At 51.3% G+C, this 16,240-nt stretch overlaps 1 protein-coding gene across 4 annotated transcripts in view; it reads right to left on the minus strand.

Moving 5' to 3' along the window:
• Positions 1-16,240, minus strand: part of LOC128748307 (FRAS1-related extracellular matrix protein 2-like) — a 34,301-nt gene that overhangs the window by 5,744 nt on the left and 12,317 nt on the right. Inside the window, exons 4-16 of one of the 4 annotated variants that reach the window (XM_053846948.1) lie at positions 13,356-13,586; positions 10,695-10,820; positions 9,748-9,999; positions 6,344-6,493; positions 6,067-6,276; positions 4,776-4,973; positions 4,308-4,472; positions 4,010-4,192; positions 3,506-3,636; positions 3,210-3,365; positions 1,615-1,918; positions 918-1,049; positions 144-475 (exon numbers count right to left, since the gene is read on the minus strand). In XM_053846948.1, coding sequence (XP_053702923.1) covers positions 144-475; positions 918-1,049; positions 1,615-1,918; positions 3,210-3,365; positions 3,506-3,636; positions 4,010-4,192; positions 4,308-4,472; positions 4,776-4,973; positions 6,067-6,276; positions 6,344-6,493; positions 9,748-9,999; positions 10,695-10,820; positions 13,356-13,586 — 2,570 coding nt within the window. Of the gene's footprint in view, positions 1-143; positions 476-917; positions 1,050-1,614; positions 1,919-3,209; positions 3,366-3,505; positions 3,637-4,009; positions 4,193-4,307; positions 4,473-4,775; positions 4,974-5,152; positions 5,985-6,066; positions 6,277-6,343; positions 6,494-9,747; positions 10,000-10,694; positions 10,821-13,355; positions 13,587-16,240 lie in introns of those variants that run through there. The other 3 variants (XM_053846949.1, XM_053846950.1, XM_053846951.1) reach the window with 3 other exon arrangements.

Consider the following 16,240-nt stretch of genomic DNA (forward strand, 5'->3'; position numbering starts at 1 on the left):
TTTTTTTCTACTTGTATAAAACACAGGAAGGCAAAGACAGTGTGAAACCATGGGGAGACCAAAGTCAGGACGGCCTCGTTTGAATGAAAGACCTATCTCTAGCTGTATTCGAATGAGAGCAGAAGAAAAACAGAGGCGCCCACCTGTCCGTCGCTCCCGATGCTGCCACCACAGTCGGTCAGCAGCTCGGACATGTGGTAGTAGCTGGTGAACTCCCACAGACAAGCCTCCAGGTTGAGATTGCGGTAGAACCTCAGCGTGTTGTTCCCCCGCAGAGGTCCACTGAACTGGTACGGCGCCGTGTCGCCCAACATCTCCGGGCTGCGTGTCCAGGCACTAATGAAGCCGTGACCTGTGGTGACCTCGTCGTAATCCAGCAAGTTGGAGCAGCGGTGGTTTCCAACCCGGGTCCCGTCCGGGCTCAGGGTCAATTCAAAGTTCATGAGGGGGCGAGTGGAGACGACGGGAAGCATGCCTGAGGGCGCAGAGAGGGAGGCTCTTCATCAACACCTCACCAACGTCAAGACAGCACTTCAAAAACCCAGGTGTCTATTGGGTTGGTTTTCTGAAACGTGCTGTGTTTGTGAGCAGCGCATATTCGATCCAGACCTCTGGTCTGCTGTAAGAGCTAATAATGTGGTGGTCAGTGTCAGAGAGGTCACGCGACTGGTCACCAGGTTTGACCCCTCCACCCACCCCTATTCATGTTTTGGGTATGTGGCGCTGGTTTACAATGCTTCCAGGTCACAACAAGGATTTAGGTTGGCTGGAGCTTGGCAGTAGGACAAGGATGAAGGCAGACATGTGCTGCAGATGAGGCAGAGCATAAGGTGGTGAGCCCCACAGACCAGCCTGCACAGGCAACACCGGGGCGTGGCGCTCCCCACAGCGGCCCTCTTTCGTCACGGCTTACCCACCGTCGATATGAGGCATGGTGACAGTCACTTTGATGAGGTTGGGGTGCTTGGGGTCGTCCGCTCCAGTGTAGCGCAGCTTGGCAGAGAAGGGCTCGGCACCAACGGTCCCCATCTTCCGAGGCTGACACATACCTTCAGTGGTCCGGGGAGAGAGAGGATGTCAACAAAGTCAGGCATCAAACCAGCATTTTCTGCAGCTTCCTTCCTTCAAAACCACTGCTGTGTTGTCTGGGTCAACACCATTCACCTCGATGTTCAGCAAATGTTCCAGTCAGCTGCAGCCTAAGTGCCAACCTGCGCCCTTTCTGTGTGGACTTCAGGTGTTCTCTTTTCTCCTGGCACTCCGCTTTCCTCCCAGTCAGAGGTGAATGGCTGGCTCTTAACTGTCCATTGGTGTGAGCGAATGCCCACGTGTGCCATGCGACAGCCTGGTGACCAGATGCCTCTCTGAGCAGCTGGGAGGCTCCTGCCCAACACTGCAGTCCAGCTGGCTTGAGTCGGAGCTCATATCATTATATATAGATACATAGTTAGGTAGCAAACGTGGGAGAAAATGTGGGTGGAAGTGAGCAGCTTGGCAGAAGTCCGCGCTCTCTGAGTGCTGTGTATTTTGTGAGTCAGCTCTGCTGCTCTTCTACACTGTCAGGGTCACACTTGTTTAGTTCTGACCACCCAGTTGTTCGGAGGTGCAGCCTACCTTCCTCCCGGCTGATGGTAACAATGGGGCTGGACAGCTCCAAACCCTCGTCCCCGTTCGAATTCACTGCCCGAGCGGCACACTGAACTCGAGATCCAGCCTGAAAGTAGACTGAGTCCAGCGTGACCATCTTGGAGGAGGTGAAGAAGGTGTCGAAGTCCACCTCCCTCATGGGACTGGTGACTCCATCGGGGCCAGCAGGGGCACTGATGAGCCAGCGGTAGCGTGTTAAAGTGTTGTTGATGTGCTCGCTGACACAGATGGAGCCAGTCTTGTCGTAGTCAGGGTATCTGGTGTTACAGGCCTGCGGCACAGAAGCAAGACCAACCTCAGCTTTTCAGTGAACCCGGACGCAGCAACGGCAAGGCAACTGGACTTGACATTGACACTTGAACTGACCGATTTAGAGGCCAAAGTTGTATCACTTATGAACAGCAGGAACCGATTATGCAACAAAACTGAGGCAGCTGACTTTCTTCCATGCTGACATGACCACCAGGGATCTGCCATTGGGCTACACTACACCACCGTCTTCAGTACTGCAGCCTGTTGCTTTCCCACGTCAGCACAAATGCCACTCCCTCCAACCAGCAGCTGGACTGGTCTTCAACCGTCCCTGAGTCTCCCACACGACATGATGCGGCAGCACACACCGCCACACACACACCAGAGTGAGCGCCCCACTAAACCACCTCACACAGTCTGGAGGCCTCGGACAGAACCAGCCAGTCGGCGACAGTGGAAACGGCGCTCTCTTCATGACATGAGAGGAAAATGTGTTGAATTGAATGCAGTGGAATCACAAAAGTGGAGTTTAGAAAAGATTCATGCTGGACTTTTTTATGTTCAGTCAGAGTTCAGCAGAATCCATCAACTGCCACATAGAACAGAGGCAACCCCAGAGGAGATGTGCATCTCCTTCTGGTCCCATGAGAGATGGTCACATCATCTTGCAAAGATTGGGCCAAAAAAAACCCCAAAACAAAATGTGGCCCCCAGGCGTCAGCGCAGCTCCTCACCATGTGAAATATAACTGAATCTCATGGTGAAGTTTTTGTAAACACATCCCCAGGTGTGAGGACAAATGAGTCGCCTCCTTGGGTTCCCAGGTTGTAAACATGGAAGGAGAACGGCTGCCAACAACAGTCTGAAATGATCAGATCAGCATGGAGTGGAGTCTGGCTCCCCTCACAGACCTTCGATCTTCCCTGATCTTCAGTGTCACACAGTATCGATCGCAGCCATCAACAGCATTGCTTTTCTCACAAGTGTCTCTCGCAGTCGCCGACTGCAAAATGACTGACTGGCGGTCACATGCCCCCGTGCCTTCCGCTGCCGGACCTTACCGACGGCTGTATGACGAGACTGGCATGCAAGAGAGAACATGTGGCCCTTTCATTGTGCTGACTGGCCCCCTGCTCACACAGTGCCTGTCTTTCTGTTTCAAGGTCATACTTTCAGGCTCATTTGTGAAGTCATTTGACAAACAATGACAGCGGAAGGCATGAATCCTCTCTGGAACTGGAGACTTGACTCATCTGAGGCTCACCTAACCTGACCCAGACTCCAGAGTTAGAGACAAGACAATGGCTCACTGTGACACAGATGACAGGGTAGCCCGCAGGGGGGTGGGGCTTATCTGCAGCGGCGACGTCATCGTAATGGAGCAGCGACACCACGTGGGGCAGCGAAGGGAAGGTGACGTCAGCCACGCTGTTGGTCTCCTCGATGTAGACGATGACTTTAGTGACCTGAAAAGACAAATTCAAATGGTCTTCATTTCCCTCTCCATGTCAGCAGTGTGACGTCTGGAGCTGATGGCTTGGCAGCACTGGTGTCCACCAGAGTGGCTCAAGTCAGAGCAGCTGGCGACTGATGAACGATTCCTGACCTGCGTTTCAGCCACCATGTTATCGTCCGGCTTCAGATGGAGAGTGAAGGCTTCCCGCATCTCTCTGATCCCGTCGTACAGCACTTCCACCTCGACCACGTGCTCCGTATCTCCCTCTTTGAATTCCACGTCTAGACACACAGACACAGACACTTGGCTGCAAATGCAACAGAGTGGAGCATCCTGGCAGCCACTGAAGGAGGGACGACCAAATGGATTGATTTGGACGCGTGGGGCTTTGCTTCGGCGACATATTGAAACCTTGTTTGGCTGAGAGCACCGCAGGAATCCACGCCTTCAGAAGACACTCGGAGAAATGATCCCCCCCTTTAAGTTGAAATTAAAAAGCCCTGCCCACTTTCCCCCCTTCACAGGATGAGGCGGAGACAAGTTGGACACCCGGCAGAGCTGCACTCGTGAGTGTTTCTCTCCGTGGAAAGAACAAACAGCAGGAGCAAGTAAGCAGGACGGTGGCTTGGCGACGTCCTCGGCGGCTCATCCTACCTCGAGACACGGGGTAGTAGTCCTCTCCTGACACTGCAGATCCATCCTTGGTGTGAACACGGACGACGGACACCTTGGATGTGTCACCCACTCTGACAACAGGGACCCCAATGGTTGCCAAGGCCCCCGCCTCTTTGGGTTCACTCACGCTGAACTTGTTTTCCAGGAAACGGATGATGGGTTCTAAAGAGAAACAGAGGGATGAACTCGTCGTCACACGTCGAAATGAAAAGACCTGCTTATTCAGTTCCACTTCAGTCGTCGCACATTTGCTCCTTTGCAGCGTCACCTCACTTACTGTCGGCCGTGTCTTTGATTTTCAACACCGTCTCGTTCATAGACCCGACTGAGGCTCCAAACTGTGAGTCGCTTTTTGGGCTTCCTAAGACCAAGCGAAGCTCTTCTGCTTCCTCGTAGAGCGAGTCATCGACTAGTGACAGCACACAGGGCTTCTCTGCCTCGCCTGAAGAGAAACGGTGATGACAGCACACGTCAAGCGATGCAGACGTGGGAAAAAAGGAACGGACATGAAAGACTGTAGCACCTTATTTATAGAACTCTCACCTGTCTATTGTTTTCTATTGTTTTTTTAAAGGCTTAGAAGCAGTTAGCTCTCGGCTTTTGTTCAGGGTGCAGAGAGAGAATTCAAGCTTCAGTGATGCCCAAAAAAGCACTTCTCTCAAGCAGACTCAAAGAAGTCTATAGATAGACGGGTAGATTGAACAAGGCCCAGAGATCTGATCGGTGATTTGAATACTGGACGCACCAGGGGAGAATGAGATGATGGAGGCATCGGTGTTGGGTCGCTCGTTGAAGTCCACGGCCACCTGCGCAGAGGCCTGACGACTGTAACAGCGCACTGTAGACTTGTGTCTGAGGTCGCCGCTCCGGTACACCGTCGCCACCATCTGCCCGTCGCTCTCCTCTCCGGAATACACAGCCTCCCGAAACTGGACCTTTGGTACTGTGGACAGAAGCTTTTCTTTACATTCTCCCCTGGCATGGGACTTGTCAAGCTGTGTTACCAACAGTGTGAGCAAGAAGAGACGCCAGTGGAAGCTATCATGACAGAGCTCATCTCACACCTAAGCAAAAGAGAAAATGCTTGCTTCAGTGACTTGCTTCAAAATGACATGGATGTGGATGGCGCGAGGAGGAGGTGGGGCTGGCTAGCTTGAGGGGAGCACTGAATCTCAGTGGATGTCAGTTGCTATTCACGACCCCACACGCCTTTGAGGCGGTACTGAAAGTCACCGGGACTAAAACATTTCTCAGTTTCACATAAGAGCTGCCACAGAATACCACTTGTCCTAGTCAATCAAGCAGCCTTTCCAAAGGTCGTGACCTTTGATGTTGGTCCGAATCTGTAGATCGGTCTTCACTGTAGCAGCTGGCACCGATAAACTCTGTTCAAATGGATGAAAGTGTGAGCTTCATGAAGTGAGGGAGGAAAGACAGTGCTGCTCAGAGCAGCGTCTGCCACCACTGTGTGAGGATCTTCCCTGACTCCCTCCTTGATGCAGGACCAGCTGTGGACACTCAGGAAGGGAAAGAAGAGGCGGCGATGAGTTCTGGGTTGAGTTGGCACATCAATAATCTTTAACCTTCAGGTCTGCTGTGTTTGCGTTGCTCCCCTCGGCCTCCCTGGGCCAAGGAGGGTCTCCACATGATTGTTATTATGGTCAATCCTGCTCCAGGAATCCACTCCATATCAGGGTCACTCGGAGCTGTGTCATGTTGGCCAGCCATGGCAGACCACTGGCATGGGAGCACACACACCGAAATACATCTGCTGGTTCCTGAAGGAGCTGCTTAAGGAATCCCTCACACTTTCTCTCCCTTCTGCTGATATCTGCTGGTGCCAGTGACTTCCTGCTGTCTACACATGTTCCTCAACTCTCCAAAGAAGGAGACAGAAATGTGGCCTGACTTGGCCTGAGCCATGAACACAACCTGACAGAAGCCATCCAGGTTCCTACTCCGGAACAGCAAATTGAAAAACCCACATGTAATCTACTGTACACTGTCACGTGGTTTTACGTGGACTCAGCACTTACAGTCTGAAACGCTGTCGTTGATGAACACTGTTGACTTCACAGGTTCTCCCAAGACCCCGTTGGCCGGCATGCGCAGCACCAGGTCAAAGCTCTCGGTCCCCTCCAGCTCCGGCTGCCCCAGGTCATCCAGGATGCTGACCCTGAAGCTCTGCATGCTCACGCCTGGAGCAAAGTCCAGGTTGCGACTGATGCCAACATAATCGACGCCGGCTGGAAGAAGAGAAACACATGTGTTTGTAGGTGTTGAGGTGAGCAGGCAAACCTGGTTTCCACCGACCTTCTGCGGACACAGGCTCGGCCTTGCGTGAGCGAACCGTGACAGTGCTGGTCTTGGAGAGATCCGTCCCCGTCCTCCACACCTTCACCTCCACGTAGCCGTCGCTCTCGTCCACATGGTACGCCTCTTCGCCAAAGTAGAAGACCGGAGCTGTAGGAGGGAAGATAAGAAGCCGATTGGCATTCATTCGTGTGACCAGCACTTTTGGAAAAGGCAGCCCTCATGAGCCTTTCACTTGGAGGCCCGTGTCAGCATGAATTCACACTGCCATGGATATCCGACAAACTCATTCTCCTCTTGTCTTTCCTGCTTATGCATGCTCCCGTTGCGGCATTAGAGCTGTCAGCCACCACCCACAGTCAGACACCACGGGTTTGTTCAACCCAACCGTGAGAGAGTCAGAGGTCAAACAGCCACGGCCCATTAGTCTGAAGTTCAACTGCGGGGAAGCACGACCTTTGACCCCCTGTGGCCCCTCATATCAACTTTATTCTGACAGACACGGCTAAGTACCTTCAGAAGGAAGGAAAGGGAAAAACAAGACCGCGGCCCCTTCCGCAGCTCACAGCTCTGTTTGAACTGAGGCAGGCGTGAGCATGTGTATGTGACAGCCTCCTCCCTCACACCGCCCGCTGCTGCTGCTGTCAGGACAAATGAAAGGACAGTTCATCAAAACAGTGTTACGAACACCTGATGATGCTCTTTGTATAGTGCAGCGTTAAGTGGCTGAGGGACGTGACGCCATCTATTTGAACTTGTGTGTTGCCGACCCCTGCCCTGCGCCATGATGGAGCCACACAAACCTCTCCAGATCATATTGGAAGGAAGTGTCTGATGGAGCGCTGACGGCACAAATGCACAGCAACAGAGTGTCAGTAAGTGACATAAGCGCTCAACATCCACCCATCGTCAGTGGATAAGTCAGCGCTTAGTCCTGTCCGGGGCAGCCGCAGCTTCCAGGGCTCTCACCTGGTGAGCAGTGGGCTGCGGGAGGAAACCGCAGCACCTCCACCCTGAAGGGTCCGGAGCTGGCTTCCGACCCAGAGAGGCAGCAGTGCCAAACATGGCCAGGTTCCCTCCTACAGACTCCTCACTCCAGCAGCGAGAGGGAACTGAACCAAGTGGTTTTGTTTTATCGTAATTACAGTCAAGGTGGAGGCCTTAACGACAGAGTGGTGGAACGTTTTTAAAGTCATCCGACCCACATTCCTTCTACCTCACACGCACACGCCTCCAAAGTGACGAGTGGTGAGTGAGAAGGAGGTGTCAAACCAAACAGCGGTGATCACCCAGCGGGAGTGAGCCAGTACTAGTTTGGATCTGGTACCTATAAGTGTTGTTCAGTGGGCGCTCCCCACAGTCCTCTGAGGGACTGCCATCCACTCCTACTGGCATGAACGAGAACTCTTGAGCAGTGCCTGCTGACATGTGTGGAAGGCACGGTACGCTGCACTGTGGTATCTTCTAGAACGATTCTTAGAAGAGACTTTGTAACCCACAGTTGTGTCAGGTTACAGAGCACAACCCCAACCATGTGTCATGATTTGCTTTGCTTTTAATGCGTGTCACGTGTGTTGGAGCTTCCTGTTGGTATAATGGCACATGGCTGGAGCTCATCCACAAACCATCGGCAGAGCTCTTCTCAGCGCCCTGGTTCCACTCCACTTGCATCTAGTGAAATTGGCTTCCGCCTTCATTCATTCTTTGGCCCGCTCGCTCCTTTGGTTTCCCCTGATGCCCCAGTCAGTGTTTCTTCATGCGTGTTGTGATCGCCGCCCGCTCCGCCGTTTCTTCTGATTCTGTGTTCTCCCCATGGTGAGTATGTTTTGACGTTACTTCTGACCATCATGTTTGTATTTCTATTTTTAGATTCTCGTTCGTTGACCTCCAGGTTGGGTGACGCTTCCTGTTTGGACTTCTGTTTGGATGATTTTATTACGACTCCTCTTGTCTCCTTGTGAGTGTCCCAGCAAGGCATGTGCGCCCCGCTCCGCTTGAATCAGAACAGTCCACTCGAGCCACTGGCATCAGAGTGTGAGCACTTTTGTCTACTGGAGCAAACGCCAGCGCAGCCACGTGGAGAAACCCACCAGCTCATGAAGCACGACATCACTCCACCTCGAGGTCCAGCCCAGGTAAGGGAGGGGGAGGAACCCAAGGAGTCCACCTGACTTTGACCCGGGGGAAGGAAAGCGCCGCAAAGGAGCTCTGCGCTTGTGCTGCGTTCCTCTCTTCAGCTTGTGACACCGGCAGTCAGCATTGCACAGATACAACTGTGGCAGGGGGTGAAATATAACTGAAGTTGAGTTTGATTGAAGGATGCAGAAAGTTGAGCTGAGGTTACAGCAACTCACAGGGACATGACTGCACTCGTCCTCTGGGACACATGTTCACTAATGGACTGCCATGTTTTCCTTACTCACAAGACCACTGGAGACACAGAGGTCAGGTCAGTGAGACTCCCAACCAAGCAGAGCAACGTAAGGACGGGTCCCGCTGAGGACGGATACTGAAGGTGGGGAGGGCGGTGCTGCTGCTGAACTCAGCCCTGTCATGTGGCGCTCTTCCTCAACATATCGAGTAGAAATGTTCCCCTCACACAAGTTGATGTGTCCTGCCATTCAAGATGACTTTGCATTGTCTCATTCTGTCAACGCGGATTTATTCAGACATTTAAAGCCGTGTTCATTTTTCTTTTTTTTAAAATTTTCTCCCGAGTGAAGCCAGGATACTGCAGCCTGCACCGCTCGGCTAGACAGCCATGTGTGCTGGAACCATCACTGCTGCTGCCTGAGGCGTCATCGCTTCAGATCACAGAGCAGGTTTTATGGATGTCATGGTTATGACATGCAGACAGGCACTGTGTAAATCCATGCAGCATCATCAGAGAGCAGTCAATACCAACGCTTCCCTCTACACTCTACATGTCATGATTTTCATCTGTGATGAAAGTCGTCCGGGGAATCGCTCCGATTATGGCGAGCGTGTGTGACACGCGTGTGGCCGCTCAGCTGATCCCACTTGGGCTGAGTGCGTCAACAAGACTAATACCTTGTTGATGGATGGACCTCCAGGCACAGACGCAGGAGCCGTGTGACACGTCTGTCCACGCAGCGCACTTGTTTCACCAGGTGAGATCTGTGCTCACTGGGATGAAGACAAGTCCCAGACTCAACATTGAGCAATGCTTTTGTTTCTCTATTTGATCTCCTCAAAAACCACTCCCAGATTATTGACTCAGTCTAATAGTGTTTTCATCCTATCTGGCAGCAAACGTGGCTGCAGTTCCGTTCCTATGTTCAATGCCACTTCCCCTTGTTTACAACATATATCACTGCAGGTTTCCTCTCACATTTTGGACACTCCTGGGCTCCCACACCAGACGTTAGATTTGACGGTCTCACCATCATCCAGGTCCTCCAGGATGGTGACTTTGGTGGTGTTGTAGTGCAGACCCAGTCGGCCCCCGACAGGCATCGACAGGATGACACTGAAGCTCTCCTCTGCCTCGTACAGAGAGTCGTCGATGACCACCACACGACAGGTCTTCTCTCTTTCGCCCTTGTCAAAGCGCACCACACTTCTGTACTCTTCTGGCCGGGAGATGTAGTCAGAGTAAGAGAGCACGGAGGTGGGGACGGTGCCGGCGGCCGAGCCTGAGAGAAAAGACAAGAGAATGAAGGTTGGGTTCATCCAGGACATGAAACACGATGGGATGGTGTCCTGTGATTTACATGTTAACACCGCGAGCTGATTCAAATAAATCCCTGCTCAAACTGAAGTCAGTCCCAAACGCCACAGTATTCCCCTGAAGAACCAGGAGAGGGCCTCTGAGGGCTGCGCACTCAGCATCTGCTTCATTTTTCAACAGGCAGAAATCAGTGATGGATGTGGAATAACTATCTGCAGTTTTCAGCAAAACACACAAAGGCCAGATGGAATTAAAGTGGACCACCACGGAAGGATTTCAATTCAGTCCTCAGAGCGTGGTGGAGCATTTGTCACAGTGAAGAGCTGCACGAATCAATGACTGCGTCCTCCTCGGACAATTGAAAACACAACCCCCCTGAGGCCCAGTGGTCGAGTGAGGATATGGCTGTCACTGAAATAGACACAAGGTTCAATCGCAGCTCGCTGATCTTTACCTCACAGATAGTATTGCTGCGGCGTCTCTCCCCGAGGGACATGCCGTTCACAACCATTACGAAAAAGTACGAGTGAAAAAGAACCACCATGACCCCCTGGTGGAGGGTGGAACACGGCGGTGCGCAGCATCATGGAGTGGTGAAAGACAGCGACGTGAGCCCAATGTTTCAGTGGGGGCGGGTGAAGGTTAAAAGAGAGCCCATACCCTGCTGAGTGAAGCAGACCACCATGAGCTCCTGGCTGACGTCTCCGCTGCGGTGGAGCGGGATAAAAAGCTCCCCGACATCTTCCTCCACAGACCGGCTCTGCTCTGGAAAGAACACTGTGGACTCTGTTTGGGAGAGGAGAAAAGAAGGAGTCGGGGGGATGCAGAGAAAAGGGTCACGGTCAGGACAGACGCCAGTCTTCTCTGGCTCTGTTCATCTACCGAAGCTGAGGACTTGCGGGAGGCCAAACAAAAAAGTGGAGTGTGGCAGGGAGTGAGAGGAGAGTTTGACTCCTCGAGGTCAGCCTCATCATTGCTCATCTCAGTTAGGAGCTAGCAGCTGAGGAGAGGGATGGAAAATCAAAGGCATGTGTACAGATATTCATGAAACAATAAACATCACTGGCATTCTCCGTATTGGACGCGCAGGGACCAATAAAAGTTTGGAGCGCTGCTCGCCTCAGATCGGCCTGACTCTGTTCCCTTTACTTGTCGGTGAATCTCGGCTGGAGACTGTGACCATTCTGCACGAGAAGCAGGCAGAACAGACGGCACAGACATCATCCTGAGATCAGATGAGAGCTTGGCAACATAGACCACTGAGAAGGAGGTCAAGTATGACTCTCATCTTACAACAGCAGCCTTCCAGTGGCGTCCGTCCCTCCTCGGTTCCCCGGTGCTACAGCACACTGTCCACCCCTGGGGGGCGAGCCACAGTCACTGGATTAGCTTTTGCTCTCCCTTCATACCTATTCCAAACACACATACTGCAGTTGCTCTGGTTCTCCGCGCCTCGCACACGTGCACCTTGACTTCTCAAGTCTGTCCAATCCAACTAGCACTCGGTGGGTTTCACAGCACGCCGTCTCTTTTTGTGTGTGAGGCATGGAAAACAATCGCCTTGGTCCTGGTGACGTTGCTGGCGTCACTTAAGGAGAGGGTCAGCAAGCGTTAAAACTAGTGGTGGGACCAGTTCATTACGATTAATTAATGTTAACATGATTACGATTAATTCATTACAACAAAAAATAATTGAATTGAACTGAACAGTGTGTGCTCTGCAGACAGCAGGGCACCTTTGTCAGCGCAGGAGTTCCTGCTCCACTGATGCCACTGATGCAGCTGGGATGAGAACAACAACAACAAACATGGAGGGATCCTCCCTGAACCAAAGCAGCTGTTGGCTTTGGTTCAGGGAGGTTTCTCACTCCACAATGTCCAGGGTTTCCACCACTCTGGATGGACAAACATTTCCAAGACATGAAAAGAGCTCTAGTCTAAATCAGGTCAGATAAAGACTTGACTAGAGACACCATGGAGGTTTATTGTGCTGTCGTCAGACTGATGCAGAAGAAACAATATTCTGTTGTTTAAATGGACGTATGGCTCCATCATTTGGTCCAGTAACATACCACATTCATTCACAGTGAAAAACGTGGCTTATGGTGGCAAATGTTCTTATACTGCGATTAATTGAGAGTAATTCATCACAAATTCTCGAATGAACTAGATCATTTTTTTGGAATCGAATCCCACCCCCAGTTAAAACACACGTTTTAGAGGGACCAACTCACATGCAATAACAGTAATCCCAATAAAAGACTAATGAATTGTATTTAGCACATTTTCAAGCTGCAGTTGCCACAATGTGAGTCACATGATTTTGGGTTTGGGATCTCAGATGTGTGAACAGCATCAAAGAGGAGGAGGAAGCATCATGGCTGACACAGATCACGGCACACCTCCTGCGGCGTCGCTCACAGCAGCCTGAAATATACACTCAGCCACCTCCACTGGTGCAGAGCACGGATGTGAAGGGGAACACCGGGGAGATGAAGCAACCACAGCACATCCATCAGATTTGTCTGTCCGCCCATCACTCCACCTGTCATCATTATAGCGGTCCATTCGTCCCCCCCTCCCTCCATCCATCACCCCCCAGCTGTCAGTCTGTCTGTGCATCATGCGTCCATGTGTCCGTCTGTCCCGTCTCAATACGTGACGCAAGACATGCAATGAAACAGAAAGCAAATTTGCTGAGTGTCTACTTCATTGCCTGTTCCACTTTCAGATGACTCCAGCAGAAGCACTAAAGCTTCATGAAGGGCCTGGATCATCTGAACACCAGAGTGGGGAGCCAACTTTGACTGAGGTCTGAAGCAGCGTGAGGTTTCTCTGAAGCCGAGCGTGGCTCTCTCCGGGGAGGTAATCACCAGTAAAAGCAGTTCAGCACTAGAGGAGCACCACCGGCGTGAGCCAACTCCAGCTCCACTCGCCCTCTGCCTCTGTCACACTAGACAAGCCTCGGAGAAAACAGAAAACAAACGCAGCCCGGCCCCGTAATTAATCCACTGGGAAGAGCAGCTGAAAAGACAACTATTTCAAAGTACTTTTGAGGGTGGAGAAGTGAAGGCTGTCGAGAAGAGCCAGTTGAAATGCTCATTAACGGGCACGTTTTCAGGCAAAGAGGAGCAGAAGGGCAACCATGGCACGCACCAGGGCAGGATGGAGACTAATAGGTCACACTGGACGGAACAAAAAAGGACAAAAAGTGTGTTGTCCAGAGGCCATCCAGCACGTTCTGCTGCCACGAGGAAAAGGACACTTGGCTCCATCAGTCAACTTAAGGAGACTGGAGGCTCTCCCAAGGCCAGAACTCACCATCACCGGGGTCCATGATCTCCACCGTGGCTGTGTTGGGGAACTCCAGCACCCCCATGACGGGTTCTGACAGCAAGATCTGGAAGCTCTCCACTCGCTCATACTTCCCGTCGGTCAAGATTCCAACCTTCCACGTTGCTGTGGTTTGGCCGGGGTTGAACTGGACCTGCTTTTGGGATTTACCCTTGAAATCCTCGTCCTTCTTTGCGGTGCCATCCTGGGTTCCGATCCCTGGATCATACAGATGGTGATGGATGGGAAGAGAGAAGCAAAAAGCACAAGTGAAAATAGGGACGAAATCACAGAGCAAGGATAGATTTGAACAGCGTTCACTGTGTGAGGCTCCTCAGAGAAAGCAGGTCCACTGAGCCTCAGGAATGTGTGAAATGAATAGCTGAAGAGCAGCATTTAAACAGCCACATTCTGCAGTTTAGGGAGGAGCACACCGACTGACACATGAATGTGAGAGGGTGAGCGTGTTGCCTCAGTGGCAGTCCTCACTGTTGTGTGAACAAGGGATTCTGAAAAGCTACCTGGTCAAAAACAGCTGAAACACAAAGGAAGGAAAAAAAACAGTTCAGCAGAAGACAGTTTGACAGTTCAGTGAAGACACAGTCACAGTCAACGTAAACCCTCGTCCCACCAGCACTCTAGCTGCGGAGGGCCGGCCCACCCCACTCCTCCACATTCAACAAGCTTTGGAGGTTGAGGAGCTCATAACACTTGCTACTCTCAGCTCGGACTCAGCTCAGCATCCATACGGCAGCTTCACCAGTGCATGTGAGATTGGGTTAATAATCCATGGTGGAAGCTCGGGCTGATACACTGCTCCGTCACGGAAGGTGAGGGATTGAACTCAGGGAAGGATTGTGGCCCCATCCGCGTCTTCCTGCGTCTGTGCTCCTGCGTGTGTGTTGAACTCTGATCCCATCTCACGCCTGTCAGCGACGGAGCTCGCTCCATGGATTCTTGCTACTACACAGTTTTACAAAGCAGAACCTAAAGTTCAACCTCCATCCTGTCTGAGAGATATGTGAACCTGCTGCATCACATTACGCTCCAGGTTCCTTGAATTTATAGCCATGCATGTGACGCCTGCATGAGACGTCCAGTTGGTCTGACGTGACCTGGTTCTTATTTATTCCACCTTTGCTTGAGCAGCTGAGAAATCTGCTCCCAACACACAAGACACCAGAGGGTACAATGAAGATGCAACTCAAAGGTTTCTTCATCTTACTTCATGCGGAAACTCCTCCGTACTCAGGTAAACAAGTTTGACCCTTGATGGGATGAAATGTGGCCCAACAAACGACCTGAAGGCAAACTCCCATGTGTGAAAGTCCCACCAATTGAAATGCAAACTAATGTAAATATGGACCCAAATGAATGAGAGACGCTTCCTTGGGAACAGCTCCTGGACACTAAAGACGGCAGAGCAAGACTTGGGTCTGTTGTGAGCAACAGCCTGTGTTTGCTGTCCCTGCAGTCTTGTCCCGCATCTCAGCTGCCGCTGCTGAATGTGCCTGACTTTGATCCTTTCCTTCTTATTATCATTATTACGGTCTCGCTCATAAAACCCACTTCATCTCATCACAGAGAGCGGAGGAAGAGCTCAGGGTGTTTTTCGGATCCTGCTTTCAAAACGTCTCAATATATATGCAGTATATATAAATATATATGTTTTTTTTTTTTTTTTACCAAATCTAGCCCTGGTGAATGAAAATGCTGCGAGTGGTCTCAGATAAGCAGGTGCTTACACGCCCACAGCGCTCAGCGCTCAGAGTCAGCACGGCGCCTTTCATGCTCTGTCACAAAAGGGTCTCTCTCTCAGAAGGAGCAGGCACACGTCCAAATCCTGCCCTAAATGACCAAGCTGCGCCACCAGACCCCAAGATGAGATGATGACGATGGGCTACAAACATTTGGAGTCCAACCTCCACAAGCAAAGAAGCCACGTTGCCTTCAGGTGCTGAGGGTTCACAAGGTCTGCAGCCGCATGCCAGAACCAGCACCGCTGAGTTTGCTCCATTGAATGACTCGTTTCTCAAGCGTTTAGTATAGATTTCTTTTTCCTTTTTCATATTTGCCAAATGTGACATGTACGCAAAGATGTTTGAGACTGCAGGATCAAATGGCCACAGGACCCTTGTCTGAACCTGGGTGTTGAAGGTGATTTACCCAGACCATGCTCTTGTAAAGGAACAGCATCTGGGTCACGGATCACGCTGTTGTGTTTTTGTACAGGAAGGAATGGTCAATAATGAAAGAGGATTTATTTTCTCATCATTCTCTTGACATGTCAGTAGCCTTCGGCGGCTCTACTGTCCCCAGCTGAACAGCTTTTCCGCAATTCAAAAACATTTCTTACACAGAAAACTATGCCCGACGCCCTTTATATTGTTTCTGTCATGTCAGCGGAGCTGTTTTCGCTGGAGGTCGGCGCCCTCATCATCCAGTCCCCCCGCATGAGGCAGCTGCGGCTGGAGACGGAACTCATGTCCCAGGTATAAGCCTCCATGAGAGCGCCATATTGATGAAGATTTTTAGCTCAAGACGTGAACGAAAGGTTGACAGGACGGCAGTGGGCAGCTGCAGAGGGTCAAGTCTGAACAATGCTCGCCTCACTCATCACATTCCTTTGTCTTTGTTTGTTATGTGGACACAACCTATCGTTTAGTGCAGGGCTTCTTAACCCTTTGGATCTCGAGGCCCATTTTCCAGAGTCCAAGCAAACAATAGAACCGGATTCATAATGTTGCTTTCATTTGTATTCAATCACCATGGTTTATCTGGTCGCACTCTAAAGCAACAGCAGCACCAGGCGCAAGTCAAATTTACTGAAGAATTTCAAAAAAAGAAAAATATATTTGATGTAATCTTTGGAG

Source organism: Synchiropus splendidus, chromosome 17 (genome assembly GCF_027744825.2).
Source record: "Synchiropus splendidus isolate RoL2022-P1 chromosome 17, RoL_Sspl_1.0, whole genome shotgun sequence".
NCBI lineage: Eukaryota > Metazoa > Chordata > Actinopteri > Syngnathiformes > Callionymidae > Synchiropus > Synchiropus splendidus.